This window comes from Periplaneta americana, chromosome 12 (assembly GCF_040183065.1).
Source record: "Periplaneta americana isolate PAMFEO1 chromosome 12, P.americana_PAMFEO1_priV1, whole genome shotgun sequence".
NCBI classification, from domain to species: Eukaryota; Metazoa; Arthropoda; class Insecta; order Blattodea; family Blattidae; genus Periplaneta; species Periplaneta americana.
Genome location: NC_091128.1, coordinates 42,793,539 through 42,811,988, shown reverse-complemented (window position 1 = coordinate 42,811,988; position 18,450 = coordinate 42,793,539). Strand labels below are relative to the sequence as shown.

Here is an 18,450-nt window from a genome sequence, read left to right as displayed (position 1 = left end):
CTTGTGAAAAAAAAATGACGCACAAAATGTTATAGACAGAATATTCTACGTCAAGGCCTCATCTTTATAATGTTAATGTCGAGAAAACTCATTTATATCACCTTGCACTAGTAAGGGCCATGCTTTAATTCCTGATGACGTACGAATGAATATAAACACAATCCTCCTCATTAATAGATGGAAAAAACTGAACGTATGTCGAAACTTAAGATGTTGTCTCCTAAATCGACCACAACATTCTTATTTCTACACCACTTACCGCGGCAGATGGGTGCCTTGCAGGGGCTGGGTACATGGCTGCTGTGTACAAGTCAGCAGCAGCTCAATGCCACGGGAACATCACCGCCACATTTTCCACTTTCAGCAAAAATATAGCGGGATCGCACCCACAACACTTAACAGGCCGATCCTTTCCTGTCACAGCACACGAACGTCTTCACAAGTTGTCTACGCCACAACCGTCACAGCACTGTTTCACAATATCAACCAAAGACACACACATCTCCTCGGTATCGTTGAGCTATATTCGCGCATCCTAATTCAAATTTCACAAAAATTGTCAGGTTTTCGCACATCTAACGCGCACAATCCATTGTTCCACCACCGCTAGCGCCAGATACTCCGCTTATAATGGCGATCTCCCACGTGGTACAACTAACAGAAACGTCACGTACATTTCCACCAATAAATGCGTCGCATTCACATACTCCGCCCAGATCGGATATAGTGACAGCCAGTCATCAACTCCGCGTGGAGTCCAAACCAGAGAGTATAATAGAAAGACTGTTCACTTGCATTAAAATCGGTTGTGAGAGGCCATTACAACAGACACTACATTAGTCAAAGTACTTACTTATAAACTTTCATAAAAGATCTTCTTTGATAGAATATTTGGAAAATCTGCTAAACTTTTAAAAACAAATGATGGAAGAATAAATCGTTTAATTTTTAAGACTTTTTTGTTATATTTCTGTCTTTTTCTTCAGTTCGAATACTCAACTTTCGAAGTTACGAAACAGTTTCTCTCTGCACAGTTTTCATAACAGTACAGTGTCTGACCTCATATTATCTCTGGAAACGGCATTCAAGTGTCCAGAAATTGAATACCAGAGACCTCTCACGATCGTCCTTGGAACTAATATCAAGCCATATTGAGTGTTGTTCTTCTGTTCAGTTTGTCCGTCACAGCTGCTACGGAGAGCTGCGGCGGATAAAATTTGCAATTTCGATAGTCTCAGGGCCTGAATCCCAGGTTATGATGCAAGAAATGGACTTCAAAAATGTCATCTATAATGCTGCTAGGGATGGCAAACTCCGACGGCTGAAGGTAAGTACAAACTACGTAATTGAAGTTAGCTGTGTGATCTTTTATTATTAGTACGTTCGAAGAAAGGATAACCTGAATATTGGGTATTCAGTTTTCATTTAAGTCACAAAATAAATCATTGTAACATTTTTATCAAGTATGTCAGTTTGTTTTTATAATAGTAATTGTGATGCGTGTGTGATGTACTTTACAATACAGTTCATATTTGCTCATACGACTGAGAGTATACAATAGGCTAAGCTTGTGACTGATTAGCGGACTCTTATTATAATTGCTCATTGTGTGCTTGAATAATGATTTATTTTAACAGATTCTACTAATTATAGATATCATTGATGAGTCCATAATTCATAATTTAAATTGTACAATAATATTGCTAGAGCTGCTTTAGTTATTAAATTGTAGATACGTTCGAGTTTATCGTTAGAAAGTTTTTCACGTCTTGTAAGAATTACAAATTTATGTTAATGAGATTATTATGAAAACTTGGTACACATTTGACTATAGCACAGGCAAACTTAACGTGTGTTAAATATTTTGTTAGAATTTAAGGAATAGCAATTTTCGGTAAGAAACAATCTTTTGTAAAGATGAATGAATGGGCTTTTCAGTAATATTGATTCGTTGAAACGCTATATAAATTATCTTCTGCACTAAGTCAAAATATTAGTGAGAAGAAAATAAATATAAATTACGTAAATGTTGTGGCCATTTTTTTCGGCAACAGTCCATCGATTCCTTCCAGAACTACATGAACTAAGTAGTAGTTATTTTGAATGTCGTCTTCCTATATGAGAACGTAAATTACTCGTTAGAATTTGTAAATGTGCTTAATGACAAAATTGTTTCGTTGTTGTTCAATTTATTTGTTAGATGTAAATATCTGTATTATAATAACAGAGCACTTGAATTGTCACGTGCTCGTTTTGACAACTGGTTTGTCAAGTACTTTGTCGATATTAAAATTATCCCAATACAAAATATTCACTCCACATCGAGCTTTTCTCATGTGCCAATATAAACAGAAATCTCTCGCCTCCTACAGCTGTCCTATTATTGTTCTCCCCCTCACCTCCTACCGTATCTGGACCAATGTGTACTGCGACTAAATTCGTACCAAGTATACCCTACGCACGTGCGAACGTTATAAGAATTTATTTAATCCCAATGATATTTCATTTATAATACATGCAATGTGTCATTGTAGTATGTTATGGTTTATTAAAAACTGTATCAGGATTTCACTCGTGAAACAAAAGCATTGTTGTTTCTTTCCTTCAAACTGCTTGGCATTTCACCTTCCAGACCAATGCCACAGATTGATTTGCATTGTTGTCACTATGTGGTTGTTGGCGGAAGCTGAACATGTGCCATGTATGGACAGTTGTTTTGCGGTAGGAAGTAAAGGGAGCATTTGGAAGGTCAAGGCAGGCCGCTTGGATTCAAGGCGAGAGTGTATCATTCAATATTTCCACAGTGGTGATTGCTTCGGCTTGGAGGCCGAATGGCCGATGCTTGCTGTCACTTTTGTGTAGAAAGGACGTTGGATAGGGAAGTGTTTTCTCCGAGCGGTATCATCCGTACGTCGACCTGCTTCTTTGTCTTATTACATGACTAATTCCGCCAGCTTCCTGGATGACTACACTGGTCATAAACCGCCGCTTCCATCACATTCCATTCCATTGTCTTAACTGCTAATGCCACTGTGGGCAGCCAGGCAAGAAGCAGCTCTTTTCTACTAATTAACGGGGCAGCACTGACTTTAAAAACCGGTGCATTGTGCGAACTATTTGTTGTTCTTAACCCTGAAGAAGGCACTTTCCCCACTTGTCAAGCTCGTCTTCTAATTATAGGACTTTGAGCCCATCGCAAGTCACCCGCGTGGTTGCAACTTTAACGACGTATGGAGCACAATGAAAACTTTCTCTGTACATGCATTCGTGCATTCATATTGTTGCTTTCCCGATCGATTGTTTTTTTTTTTTTTTACCATTACGAACAGAACTGCTGAAACTGTTGTTGATGTGACTTACAATCAATTCTGCGAAAGCAGGATTTATCATTCTCTCACAGACAAGTATTAGGCTTAGTGGCCTGTTACGGTCCCTAGCATTCGTTTTTGGGTTTGCTATGTTTCTACTACCTTTTTGGTTTTTATTTATTTACCATTCACAGACAAGTATTAACCTTAATGGCCTGTTACGGTCTCTAGCCTTCTTTTTGGGGTTGCTATGTTTCTACGACCTTTTGGGTTTTTATCTATTCATTTATGTTATTTATTTACTTCTGTATTCAATTTATATGTATTTATTTATTCAATCTTATAGACCAGTAGGATAAAAAAGGTAAAGGTATCCCCGTAACATTCCATGAAGGCACTTAGGGGGCATGGAGGTAGAGCCCCCATGCTTTCCATGACCTCGGCACTAGAATGAGATGGTGTGGTCGGCACCACGCTCTGACCGCCTTTTACCCCCGGGAGAGACCCGGTACTCAATTTTACAGGAGGCTAAGTGAACCTCGGGGCCGTTCTGAAAGTTTGGCAACGAGAAAAAATCCTGTTACAACCTGAGATCGAACCCCGGACCTTCCAGTCCGTAGCCAGCTGCTCTACCAACTGAGCTACCCGGCCTCAAGGAACTAGTATAGCATATGCTAAATTACACTAGCTACATACAAATATAATATTATTCACACACACAGCTTTTTTTAAAGCAGTTTTTATTACTGCACAAATCTGCACAAAAATTCTAAGATACTCTTGGCTGTTACGAGTTAATTTCTTACATCAATTTTACATAATTATGCCACAGTATTACTTGTACTTTTCTTTTTACTGTAACTGTGTAACTTATACAATGCAAATTTCCATGAATATAAGACTATTGCTTTCACTTGTTAGCCTATCTGTTGTTATATTTTAACTTTTATTAGGTACTGCACAAAATTTGTTTTATTACTGCACATATTGGTTTATTACTGCATTATTATTATTATTATTATTATTATGACTGTACACTAAAATAAACTCTGTTCACACAAATACGATTAGCCTAGGTTTAAAAAACATTAATAAGGGATATATATTTTCAGCTGGAAACGTGGTAAGAGCAGTATTAATTAAAATACAGTGTAACATAATATAATGAGAAATATTTACAGGACAGTGAAGAAGATGACAAATTATGGTGTATTATTCTCAAGCTTTTAACCAAATAGAAATAAAACTATGGACAGTGTTAATTTAAATGCAATTATGTAAATACAGTATATAGTGTAAGATATTTACAAGAAAAATATGGATGGATAGCTTGCGCACGCGTTGAATATGAAAAATATCAGTTAAGTAAAAACTTATCCATAGAATAAACAGAATTTTCAGCAATAACCTTTTTTAGATGTTTTTTGTAGGGCTCATAGGCTATCTTTTAATTTGTCATATTCCCTTCTGTAGAGCATTGTAAAATTTGAAACCAATATGTGCTGAATATTTCTCACTGCTATGGTTGTTTAGTTATTGTTACGATTGAATCATGAAATAAATTAAGCTTTGCTGAGGAAATAAAGTCATCATGACAATTTTTATCGAGTATTACTTTTGCGTTCTGAAAATTTGTTCGTAGTTGACGTAGCCTATGTAAATGCCAAATTCAAGCCTTTTAAGAACCAGTTGATATTACGATCACTCTAATTTCAACAAGTCTTTTGAGAGATACGAAATTAATACAATATATTATAAACTTGTTCACGAATTTAAATGTCAATAGCTGTGCTTTATATTCGATTCATTCCAACGCTGGATGTGGAAAAGCTATCTCAATCGAAATTACGTTCTTGTAAGATAAAATGCTGGACAGGAAATGAAAGTGCTTCACACGGTAAGAGAGGAAGAAAGGGAGATTCCCATACTTGCAAGAAAATGCTGTTACAACACAGCGCTCCTACAAAAGACCTTTCCGGTTTCGAACACTTGTAATTTACGTTATATGAATCTGTGGTGCATGAAAATAGCACCATGGAAAAAGAAACTCAAAAATTTTAGTCATGGCAACATTGTTTTCGTAGTTGGTAACACTGCCTTATAATAGCGCATATAAACAAATTTGTTCATTGTTGAGACGAAATGGCTGCTATAGAGGACAGAAAAGCTTGAATTTCATGTGAACCAGTTGGTTATTAATGTGCAACGGCATTACCGAACAAAGTTTGGTGCAGATCCTCCCAGTGGAAATACGTAAATGGTACACTGATTTTAAAGCAAGATTCTTCGCAAGCGGTTGCGATTTCATCCGTACCGACTACAGTTGCTGCAAGCCCTAAAAGCAGAGGACAAAGTGCTACGAAGAAATTGTTGTATAAGTATGAGACCTTAATTGAAAACGATAACGAATTTATTCGTTCCGTGGTGTTTTCTGACGAAGCCACTTTTCATCTTTCTGGTAAGGTGAACAGACATAACTAGAGAGCGGATTTTTATGTGCTAAAAAATTTAAATATATATATTTTTATGTGCTAAAAAGTACGAAAATATTTGCTAAAAATAAAAAAATATTTCTTTTTAATATGACAAAAATACTTTACTTAGCTTGGAAAAAAAAAATGTTATTAGGTACTCACCAACCACACTTGAGTGCTAGTTGTTGGCCGAGAATTGCAGTAGACAACAAAGGTCATCTCCAAATTCTCCATCACAAATGCATGCCGATTATCTCTGAACGACTTATACTGTGAAAACGATCTTTCCACATCACAGGACGTCAGACGTGCATATTTAAAAAGAGGAATGTCACAAACACAAACACCGTCAGTTTCACCTACAGGCACACCCTCCAATACTTGAGCAACGTTACACATTTTTTTTATAGTCACTGTTTTTCCCAAACACATTCTGGAATTTGTCCCTTAGTACTTGTACTTCTGGACCTGGTAGCGAGTCTAGTTTAATTTCCACGGCACGCACCTCCCTGTTTCAGACAACAGGTTTTTGGATGTTTCGAGTTTTTTTTTATGGTGTCACACAAAAAGCTTAGATTTGCTAATAGGAAAGCCAAATCGTTTTTTAAACAACCATCTTTCAGCATATCTTCAAGGATATCGATTGACGAAGCCCGATAACAGGGAATCACAACAAGACGTATTGCCTTACTTAATAGACATGAGCGAGAAGCGAGAGATTTGTTTAAATTAAATAATGTTCATACCCGAGCTCTTATCTGTTGTGTTTGACAAACAAAGCGTGGAATGAAATCATCTTCAGCAACAATAAACATTCCTAATTATGTGTTGCAAGATCTCTCCTTCTTGTCCATGTTAATTTATTCTCTAATAATAACATTGATATGCTGCCTAGTAGTTATCAGAACTTGAGGCGATACTATTACAAAAATGGATGACGGATACACCACACAGCGCTTAGAAACACGAAGCAACCAAGAATTCTTAAAAAAATAACGTACTTCCAGGTGACATAATTGATTTAGTTTTAAAATGTTTAAAAGTTCTTGTAAAAAATTATTTAAGTAAGAAAAACTCCAAGATTTATGTGTTTATAATATATTTCCTGGAAATATGTATTTACATTTTTTTTTTTTTGTAAAAATATGTGTTTTTATGTGAAATAAAATTCGGGTTTTAAACTTGAAACTTCATGTGCGGAATTTTTAACTTTGTTAATTGTGTTTTATCACAAGCAAAAATAATATTTAATTATATAGAAATCCGCTCCTTAGACATAACTACAGAATCTGGGGGTCGGAAAATGCGCGTACCTACGTGAACTTTACTATAGGCTTGATTTGTGTGCCGTGTTACCAAGGGAGGACACATTGAACATCTTTAAGATAAGAAACTAAACTTTTTGAGTTTCTCTTTCCATTGGTACTATTTTCATGCACCTCAGATTCTTAGAACCTAAATTATGTACATATGTTCGAAACCGGAAGGGTCTTTTGTAGGAGCCCTGTATAAGACAGCACTCCGGCTTCTTCTGTCTTACCAGTTACCAGTAGCGTTAAAAACACTTTAGTTATTTGAATTCATAGAAATTCTTGAAATTAATTATAGGAAATAATAAGATGAAAAAGTTCATCCTAATCTTCACATACATTTATGCAGATATACTGTATGTGTGTGCGCGTGCCCCTATCTTTACATACACACACAGTGACAAAAAAAGAGAGTTTTCTATGTTTCAACAATGTTACTTGAGACAATATTGAAGGAAAATGTGATAGTTGCTACTAATGTTTATCACTTGACTGATTGTTAAAACAATCTGAGAGATTAATAATTTCAAGGAAAAATCGTTCCGGGGCCGGGTATCGATCCCGGGACCCTTCGCTTAGCGCGCGAACGCTCTACCGACTGAGCTACCCGGCCCGGAACGATTTTTTTCTTGAAATCATTCAAACCTGCTTTGCAAGGAGCTTCTACCTGAAATCCAGATGTGCATAAATCTGAGAGATGTTTTCTATTTTTATGTGTTTCAGTGCTATTTCATATTCTTTTCTTCTTAAATATCGGACAAAAATGCCAATAAGTGTCGCCATTCAAGCTTTAAAAGTTGTTAAAATGGGCTTTTTTTTTTAATTGAAACTTTATCATGACAATATATTAACACTTTTAAAAAAAAGCCTCGTTTTTATGTACGAGCTGATAATTTGTTTCATCATTAAAATATTTAGCATCTCTTAGTGCTTTCTGTAGTTGAGTTCAGAGATGTCACTACTTTGTCAACAATGTGTTGTTGAAACATGTGTTCCGATTTCTGAACGACAGCCATGAAATGATATTGTATGTTTATTTTAAGACGTGTGTGCCATCGCATTCATACAAATTTCAAGATGCTAGACACACGGGGAAAATTACCCGAGAGCGGAACCCAGGAATCGAACCCAGTATCTCTAGATCTGGAAGCCAGCATAATGGCTACCAGACCACGGAGGCATTAAAAAGCTGGCTAAAGTGAAAAATGAACAATATTAATCAGTACATATTTCATTGATGCTGACATTTTGTTTTTTCGAATATAAATAAAGTGTAATTATTAATGAAATTAAAGTGGCTCGCTTTTTATCACTATATATAAATTATATAATTAATTTCATTTATTTAATTTATCTATTTTACTTATTTATTTTGTACATATTTATCTGTTAATAACACACAAATTATTGTAAATAGTATCTTGCAATATATGTAGTATATGCTGTCTCATATTTAAACACATATAGGCCAATTGTTAAAAAAGTACATTTTGACTATGAACTTAAATCACACAAGACATTCAAATAAATAGAAATAAACAATATCGGTATAACCTAAAAACCTAAAATTTGTCTTCCCCCACTTATGAAGTTACCATATGACAAAGAATAGTATAAATCAAATTACAATCAAATAAAACATGATAAGAAATCAGGAATTTCACGATATAATGATTAATATAAAAATAATGTGGTAAAAGGATAAAGAAAGTGATATCTGAAAAGTGACTCTGGACGTGGAATAAAGATGATGTCATAGGATGTAAATAGATAGCTTCAGTGACTCAAAAATTCCATCTTTAATGATGATATACAAATCTGGCTTTCAGGTAGTAGCTCCCTGTAAAGCAGGTTTGAATAATTTCAAGGAAAAATTGTTCCGGAGCGAACGCTCTACCGACTCAGCTACTCCAGGAACCATACACGGTAGCTCAGTCGGTAGAGCGTTCGCGCGCTAAGCGAAGGGTCCCGGGATCGATACCCGGCTCCGGAACAATTTTTCCTTGAAATTATTTAATGATGGTAGTTTGTATTTGATAGCGTTTACAGAAAGAAAGGAGACGAGTGGTGATGGTTCCTCTTGCACCAATAAACAGACCAAAAACTTCTATATTGCTGAGATGGTAGGCATTTTTATAGTTAGGAATGGTCAGCTCATACATAGATTTTTTTTCGCATCCACGTCATCAGGTTGGCTTCTGTGAGACCACAGTCTACTACATACAGTCACGAAGCTTGAGTTTTGAGGGTGCTAGAAACAATAGACTGTGACGGTACTATTTTGCATTGCCTATAATGAGGCGATATTAGCGATCCTAGTGGTGAGCAACTATCTAATGTTTGCATATTTACTACGTATTGAGCTTCGCGACTGTATATACTAGACTGTGGTGAGACCCAAACCAGATAGTTGCATCTACTATAATTAAAGCCTTTTGTAGTACCAGGTTTAAAGGCGATAATGTCGATTCCACGTACACTACTGTCTTGAGCTAATCCGTGGACTTCTTCATATGTTGTGTATCCACTACCCTGTAGAGTTTTAGCAAGTTAGCAAGTTTTGATCGGATGGTGTGGTGTTTATGGTTGCGAAGAGTGTCGCCAAGACAGGATCCCAAGACGTGTGCGAGATAAGATATGAGAAAGGTTAACCTAATATTTTAAACGTGTTAGTTAAAACAGCTGACAATGGACTGGGAGCTGAAGGAGCGATGGATTTTTCTCTTTGTTCGACTTCAGAACTCATTATCCTTAAAATGAGTTTTGGTCGCGTGTAACGCTGGGAGAAATGCCTACCACAGCGACAGAATAGCGGCAAGGAAGCAAGAGCACTGACTAACTAGCATTCTATTTCAAAACATTTCGATGTGTCCTCCTATCCTCCTACATTGAAACCTAAATATCCATAAGCTGTATACCTGCCAACCTGCTCCTCGCGAATTCATAGACTTTTCATGCCCCTCATTTCACCTCACTTCCTCACTAAATATCAGAGTTGAAACCTGGACTGTATGTGTAACATATAGGCCCCAGACAGCGTAGGTGCAGCGACATGAACATATTGTTTATTCCGGTAGTTGTGTCAAGTAATTGCCTTCTCTTTTATTGTGTTCACTGATGCAGGTATTTCTTGATCATCGAACCAAGGAGGAAGTGCTGATGTTGGTAGCTGCTAAGACAAATGGTGCGACGCCCCTGGTAATGGCGTGTCGCAACGGCCATTATGATGTAGCAGAATACCTCATAGAACAATGCAAAGCTGATATCGAGCAACCGGGATCAGGTATGGGAGACTGTGAACACATATTTTATTGTGTGGACACACGCTGATCTATATCAAATTCTTATCTGTGTTTAAGATTCATGTTTTATCCTTCCTGGCTCTAAGGTAATTCATCTGACTGGTCTTTTATCTAGCCAAAGTTGAACTCTGACGGAAGAAGCCGGTATGAATGAGTGATTTATTTGCATTATGATTGGACAAATATCCGGTGGTGATGTTGATACAGTACAAAAGTGAACAAACACAATTTACACAAAAAATAAAACAGAACACAAAGAACATAACAAAATAACAAGCCAATACAAACAAATCAAACATCATAATTACAAAACAATAACAGAAATACAAAAACATTAACATAACTCACAACCCTTAAGACACACAAAATCACCCTTTGCTCTGAGCTGGAGAAAGTACTAAACACTTCGCGGCACTTGTAACTCTTACATAAGCTTAAATATTAACCAATTTTAAACTTACACTACACTTATTTATTTTCATAACTTTTCGTAGCACTAACACTTCCAGTAAACACAGACATAGAAACATCTACAGAAAATACAAACAGAATGTGGTAAACATAGAATCTCTAACACAATAATTAAATATTTATGACACATACATGACATTTAGTTAATAATAATTTATAATTAGAGAATAGTTTTCCTATTAGTTATAACAGCCTGTCTAATCTATTGTTTAATCTTTTAATTGTTAGAGGAGAGCCCTTCAAAGCCGCTGCAGGTACCTGGGTCCAGTCAGTACAAATTAATGACACATTAAACAAAATATCTTTGCTATTTATAGCTACATTTTTACATTACATTGTTGAATCTTGCAGGTGGCGCACGTGGTAGTCTGATAACGATATTATTATTATTATTATTATTATTATTATTATTATTATTATTATTATTATTATTATTATTACAAACGTACAGATGAGGAGGCGAAACCTGGCTTGTGAATTGTGCGAAAGAGGGAAGAAAGAGATATCAGAAAGAAAGTTTGTTTCATGGTGGTTAATATTATACGAATCGACCGACACGGAAGTTCATCTCAGACTGAAACCTATCTTTATCTTCCCCTTCCATATCCACTGGTGATATGGCCACGACACATGATAAGTCATAGGACAGGTCTTGCCTCCTCTACTTTACATGGCATCATTAACATAATACTAAAAACAATAACAATGGATGTATAATTGTCCCACTCAAACACTAACGTCGCAGCCCTTGATACTATGTTTACACCGCTCATCGTGTTTGTTGTTTTACTCAAGTTTCTTAATCACTGATCCATTTGTTATTATAATATGCAGTCATTTGGGTCAGTGGAGGGAGAGGTTCGAGGTCAGCATTCAGGTCTTATCTTCTTCGCCTTAGAAGCATGTCGCACATCGAATGACTTGCAATAAAACAATCGGCCAATGTTGCAAGGAAGATTCGCGAGTGTTTGCGGTACAACTAACAGCAATTCTTCGACTTGCCGACGTTAACCATTTGAGTGGGATGAATATACTGTACTTGGTAAGATTAGGGTTTGAAAGTCAGTATTGCAACCTGCCTTCACGCACACGATTCGGGTTCGAATCCTTGCTAGGTCTGGGTTTTTCATTGAAAAATTTATACTGATACTTTTAGCGGATAAGCCTATGCAGTGGAGGGGAAAGGAGCTGGCCACCCTATCCCATTTATCTCCTGGTCTAGTTGCCTCATAAATTGTGCCTTCCATCTCTACTCTATCATACTTTATCTCTCTCGCACAATAACGGTTCCGCAATGCTCAGATAAAGTGTCAGAATTCTATATTTTGTCCAGGGTCATACATTATTTTGACTTTAGGCTAGAGTAGGCCTATATACTTTTAAAGCTGATAATCCGGGTTCGAATCCCGCTGATCCAAGTGGAATTTGTGAACAAATATGGTGTTTGATGGAACTCCCCTAGCGGCATTCCACCATTGCTCCATCAGTGATCATCATCATGCGGTGCTGTGAGATCGCCCTCATAGTGCACCAAAGGCTACACTACAACGGCAAAAGATCCACAGTAAAGGCCCATTCACAATAAAAATTAAACATAACCGTAACATAAACACAGAAGTTTGCGCCAGGCTACCAAATGGGATCATTCACAATGATTCACATAAACACTGACGTTAACGTTACCGTAAGACGTTAACATGAATATGCTTACGTGATTTGCAAACAGAACACAATCGTGGAGAGCCGAAGTATACGACAGAAATAGAGCTCTATATAGACAGAGTACCGCAAAGGTCGACGGTGGACCCAAGCACTCGCCCTGTTATGGCTGGAATAGGGAAATTGACGCGCTCTCTCAATTTTTATGCTGTTAATTCCATTCTAGGGCACTGATAATCATTGTAAATATACTGACATGTAGCTAAATGTCTCACGCATGACACTATGAACTTTTAAATGTAATATCTCAAATAGAAGCGTTGCAAATACATGTTATTCGTGTATCAGCTCTGGCAAGAAGGGAGAGCAAATATGTAACGTAGGCGTACTGCAAGTGTTATTCCATGATATGTTTTGAACTAGGAAACTCAGGCAGACCATAACACTCTTGTTTTACAAGTAGAATTTTAAGAAGTATATTATGTAGTTTGATGGCAGTTGCTTACATACAATATCGAACAGAATACATGAAATAAGGTGACTATCCTATTCAGTTTCAGTGGAACTCTTTACTTTCATATTTGTTTGCAATATTCTCCTATAAAAGCTCAATATTTCAGTAATTTTAGTGCATTTGTTTTTAAAGAAAACACAAACTTATAGATAAATAAATTAGAACATTGAAATAAAATTATTTGAAGCAAATACTCGAATATAAAATTATTATAATCATGGCCATTTTCCGGTCACTCTCAGTAAAATGCGTTGCCTGAAATATGTTTGTAAGGCTAGCATTAGTTGTCGAGATTGATGGAAGAAGTGCGTAGCTAAAAATGCAGTTATGAGAAAATTAGTAAAAAAATGCACCAATAAAAAATTTAGTTAAAATTCTCATACTTTCATAAATTAATCTTTACAATAGTTCGTAAGTGAAATTACACTTTACTCAATTACTGCCTTTAAATTAAGAAGAAAATTAGTATTTAACTGAATTCAATGGTTTTCTTATGCTACTACTAGCGGGCTTTGGGTCCAGAGAAGCACGCGAGGTCACGTGAACCAATCGGAGCGCCGCATTGTCGGCAAGCGGTAGGGAAGACAGTTGCGGTATTCTGTCTATATAGAGCTCTACGACAGAATATGAGGAAATGGCGTCGTTATGTTTCCATGGTTACCAAGTATGTGTCGCTGTTATGTTTATGTTCCCATCGTGAATGATGGTATGACTTCTTGATTTTACCATAACGTTTACATTTTTAAGTTAACGCTTACGTTATGTTTAATTTTCATTGTGAATGAGCCTTTACGGCGCGTCGCTGCTAAAGGATGAAATGACGCAGAGTAAAAAAAAAGTTTCCACTTTTATGTTCATGAAGTTGAGCACTCAGTAAAAACTCATTCCCTTTGTTGCTTAAATTTTTATCGTGCAATATTTATGCTGATTGATATACTTTTAAGAACAGTATATTTCAAAACTGGGCTGTATTGATCAGTCACCTTCATGAGAGCGCATTTTAGAAATACTTGTATATTTCTTATATTAGTTTTACAATGTCTAGTCTGTTTTCTCTCCATAATTATATCATTTTTCTAACATTACGAAAATATGAAAGAATACGTTCTGTATTTGAGGCTTGTGAGTGCGATATATTGTGTTGTTATATTTAGCTTGCTGTAAGAACGGCTGTGACAGTTACTATGAAGGTGGGGATAAGAAAGTTTCAGAACTTGACCAGCCTATCCCGTTAAAGCACCTTGTTTACTTTGCCGTGGCAACATGCCAGCGTTGTCGGATTTCTACCGAACTGAAGCACGTGCTTCAGCAATATATATATATATATATATATATATATATATATATATATATATATATATATATATATATATATGTTGTTTGTTGATTTCTAATGCCAGGCATTTGACAATACAGTCATTTGACCTCTTGCACTCCAATATTTTTCAAAGATATTGTCATGGTTAGCCACTGATGCACAGATTTTGAGATGTTCTGAATCCATTTCTTGATTTGAGTGATTAGTTAGTGATTTTTTTAAGATTACTATATATATATAGTTTTGGAATAACCTATTTTTTTATATATCGGATGAAATTTAATGGCATAACCAAGTAAGACAAAGTGCCACCACGATCGTCTAGTGGCTAGAGCGCTCTACTTATAATCCTGTTGACTCGGGTTCGATCCCTATGGTCCTCCGATTTATAAAGAGCCCGTGGTCCAGGTGACACCAGAGTTTTCTGCGATTTCCTTGTGATATCCCACCAAATCTCCATTATCTCATCTCATGGCGGGTGTAGTGTAGACTGTCTCCTATGGCAACGACTCTGTCGGTAAATTGGTCTACATAGCTGGTTTCATATGGGTGAACGATGCCGTTAGTAAAAAAAAGTATAACAAAGTTAAATTATATATTATTCAAAGATTGAAAGCGAAAGTTGCGGTCCTCCACCTTCTTAGTTCCGTCATGTGGTGGCTCATTGCGTAGACTAGAGATTGATAGTGAAGATGTTCTGAGTTCAAAGCCAGTTTTTTTTTTTAAGTTTTTAATTACTATAACTTATTTATGGATTTGTTTCTCTGTTTAAATAAGCAAGTAAATAAATAAGAAGCTATATACTTTTATTCCAATGTCTTACTGTAAGCGATTAGTTAGTGGATTTTTTTAAGATTATTTTATCATAAAATAAAAATGTTTATGCTATTATCTTCGCGTAGTAGTGATAGGCCTAACTGTACATCAGTAGTTAAAGTTTGGTGATTTTTCATACGTGAATAATGTTGAGATCATATTGTTTACAGGAAGGTATTGCCCTTAAAATGGTAGGCTATGTTGCTCCGGTCCGAGCTGTACCGGGTAGAAGTCGGGATGGTACCTGCTGTAGGCGCTGTCTCAGCGAGATTGAAACTCTTCCCCATATCCTTGGCTTCTGCCCCTAAAGTGAGGCCCTTCACAACATCCGCCACCATGCTGTCCGTTCTATGCTTGCCGAGGCATTGAAGGAAATAGGGTTTACAGTCCATCAAGAGGTGCAGGGACTAGCCACACAAGGAAGTGTTTGGCGAATTGATATCATTGCCATTAAGAACAACTCGGCATACATTCTCGATCCCACATGCAGATCAACCGCATGAGGTGGACAGTGAAAAGAAACGGATCTATGAACCAACAATCCTGTTCTATAGAGATAAATATAGCCTGGCCCCACATTGATGTGATAGGTCTGATGGTGGGAGCACGAGGTACCATACTCTCCTTCTTTGCCAACAAATGTAAAAACCTGGGGCTAACACACCAGCATTATGAAGGAAATAGCCATTAGTGCCCTCAAAGGATCGGTTCAGATATTGAGAAATCATTTGTATGGGAGTGATAATGGAAATTTGAAGTTATCTTAATCGATAGTTGTTGATTGGTTTAGATATAAATGCCAATAAATCCGTACTATTATTTTTCTCGCGGTATATGGCATTCAAATCATTCTAACCTATGTGATGATATTTTTTCCCCACCTTTCTTAACTGTAAATGAGTACAAACGCTACTTAGGTGTAAATTTTTCTGACATTTTGTATATTCGATTCCCTAACCGTTTCAAATGTAAATCATTTTATCTTTTAGGTGTGTTTCCAAATTATATGTAATACACTTTGTCAAATCTGGCAACCTTTTCATAAGGGAAGCTAAATTTATTATTTATTATATATCTCCCTATATTATTTGAAACGTAAATCATTTACAGCGAAAATTGGAAACTTAGGATAAACACGACAAGAGAGTAAGAAAGAAGGACAGAGTAAATTAGTCTCGGTTTCTGAACCTCTCCATTATCGGCCCCACGTTTACGCACTGAGCTACACCTGCAGTCTGACAAGTAGGCCTACTGTAAATGATTATTAAGAAGTCGACAGACTGCAACCTTTACTGCCAGTGATGATTCAGCAGCCTTTGAGAGTTGTATTATTTGGCTTTGCTATGCATATATTTAGCCTAACTTTCACTTGGAACAGCATGATCTAAATCAGTGACTCCCAAAAGTATATTCTTTCCCTGTTAGTTTGTATAATCGCATCTTAAATACGTAGGTATACCGAACAATGATAGGTGCTTCTTGGCAACGCCACAGAAAACTGTCAGAGCCTCTCTCTTGACGATGTCACATAGTATTGGCAGACTGTAGCTCCAAGGTCATTCAGGCCACTGTAACAGTTGTGTGTGACTCAGGGAAGTGTACTATTGTGGAGATAGGTACAGTATGTCATTGGTCGTCAGTAACCAGTAACGGTGGTTTATGATACGGCTATAAAGGAGTAATGATCAAATAAAAATACAGGAAAAACTCGAGTGCTAGCAGAAAATCCGCCCTACACCTGCTTTGTTGATATAGCAGCGGTTCTCAATCTGTGGTCCGCGGACCCCTGCGAAAGTGGTCCTCGGAACCAAGATTGTATTTTCAGACGATATTTTACTTTATCATGTTCACTGATTTTCATCAGTTTACTGCAATATTTTTTTGTTTATCTTAGGCTTTGGAGAGACTCTGGAATGAGCTTGCCCGAGGAGTACACTTGGCTTGAAAGTCTTGCCTGCCTGTATGATATTTTATTTATTTATTTATTTTCGAAAAAGAAAATAATTTTTAATAAAAAAAATTAAATGTGTACTTGCACATTGTAAATTTTATAAATTTGCATATTAAAAGGTTGAATTATTTTCCATATTTTTACAAGATAGAACTAAAAAAAAGTGAGGACATAGAAACTTTCTAAATACTGTAAATCAAAGATTTTGTAAAAAAAAAAAATATTTCAGACATGATGCTTACAATTTTGAAAATATGCTAATTATTATTTCTTTTTAAATTTAAAACTCTTAAACTATTGAACCTACGAGAGTCAATTCATAAGTCATGTCAATTATATTATATCAGCCAATAAAGCTGCAGGAATAGAAATTCACTATACCGGATGTTTCAGACCACCTGTATCAGCCTTTTTTTTTTTTTTTTTCGAAAACTATATGATACTGGTTATTCATAAAAAAATTTGATAACCAAAACCTATGTAAAGAATCGATTGGTGGTAGTACCATTTCCCGTAACAAACCGGAAGTAGGGGTACCTGTGGTCAACTTCGAAATTTCAAACGAGAAAATGCGTCATTGAAGGTACTATTGGAAACTACTTCTAAAAAAAAACAACTTTTACTGAAACTTTTTTTTCCTAACTTTTATTGCTTACTCACAAAGCAACAAAAATGGTATCTTCTGATAAATGCTAGATGTTGTTTATGTACGTACACTCTTCATGGTAAGTGTTCAAAATGCACGCCATCCTGTGCTAAACAATGTTCTGATCTCCTCCTAACACCCGTGACTGGACTTCAGCACAGCTGAGAGACCCACAGGCTTCTCTAATTCTTTGTTTCATACCTCTTCTAGTTGTTGGACGCACCTCGTAGAACATGTCTTTAATTCCCCCTCCATTGCATACATCACCGATTAGCTACATATTACACTAATCATACTTCAGATGTATACAAACAATTGTTCTTCCTCTGACACAGTATCGTCAAGTGAGATGTACTGCCTGATAATATGAATAACCTCTTGAAATTAATGACATTACTTATAGTTCAGTCTGTATATGAAATGTCCAGAGACCATATACTGGGATAGCGTTGTAAGTGGGAGCATAGCCTATTAACGAGATTTTACTGTAGGTATATCTTTATTTTCTGGAACATCGTTCTGGTCCAACTAAACCTCTGCATGACTCTGAAAAGGTTGGTAACTCCTGATCTAGAGGATCAAGTTAGTTCAGCGCTAAAGCATGAGCTATTCCACAAACGTGGGTTTGATCTTCTGCATTGACTGGAATAGACACTTTATGGTGGAAAAGATTAGAGGATG

At 36.4% G+C, this 18,450-nt stretch overlaps 2 protein-coding genes and 1 non-coding gene across 6 annotated transcripts in view; 1 reads left to right on the top strand and 2 right to left on the bottom strand.

Annotated features, from left to right (window-relative positions):
- The window catches only part of gro (TLE family member transcriptional corepressor groucho), a 676,251-nt gene extending 675,604 nt beyond the window's left edge, over positions 1-647 (bottom strand). For all 4 annotated transcript variants that reach the window (XM_069841169.1, XM_069841170.1, XM_069841171.1 and 1 more), the window contains exon 1: positions 260-647. In XM_069841169.1, coding sequence (XP_069697270.1) covers positions 260-295 — 36 coding nt within the window. In that variant the 5' untranslated portion in view covers positions 296-647. The remainder of the gene's footprint in view (positions 1-259) is intronic.
- Positions 648-1,142: 495 nt separating this feature from the next.
- LOC138710347 (protein fem-1 homolog CG6966) overlaps positions 1,143-18,450 on the top strand; it is a 38,923-nt gene continuing 21,615 nt past the window's right edge. The window contains exons 1-2 of the mRNA XM_069841168.1: positions 1,143-1,327; positions 10,216-10,375. Of these exons, the coding sequence (XP_069697269.1) occupies positions 1,256-1,327; positions 10,216-10,375 (232 nt within the window). The 5' untranslated portion in view covers positions 1,143-1,255. The remainder of the gene's footprint in view (positions 1,328-10,215; positions 10,376-18,450) is intronic.
- On the bottom strand, positions 7,633-7,709 carry TRNAS-GCU (transfer RNA serine (anticodon GCU)). Its single transcript has one exon. It is a non-coding gene; the product is annotated as a tRNA-Ser (tRNA).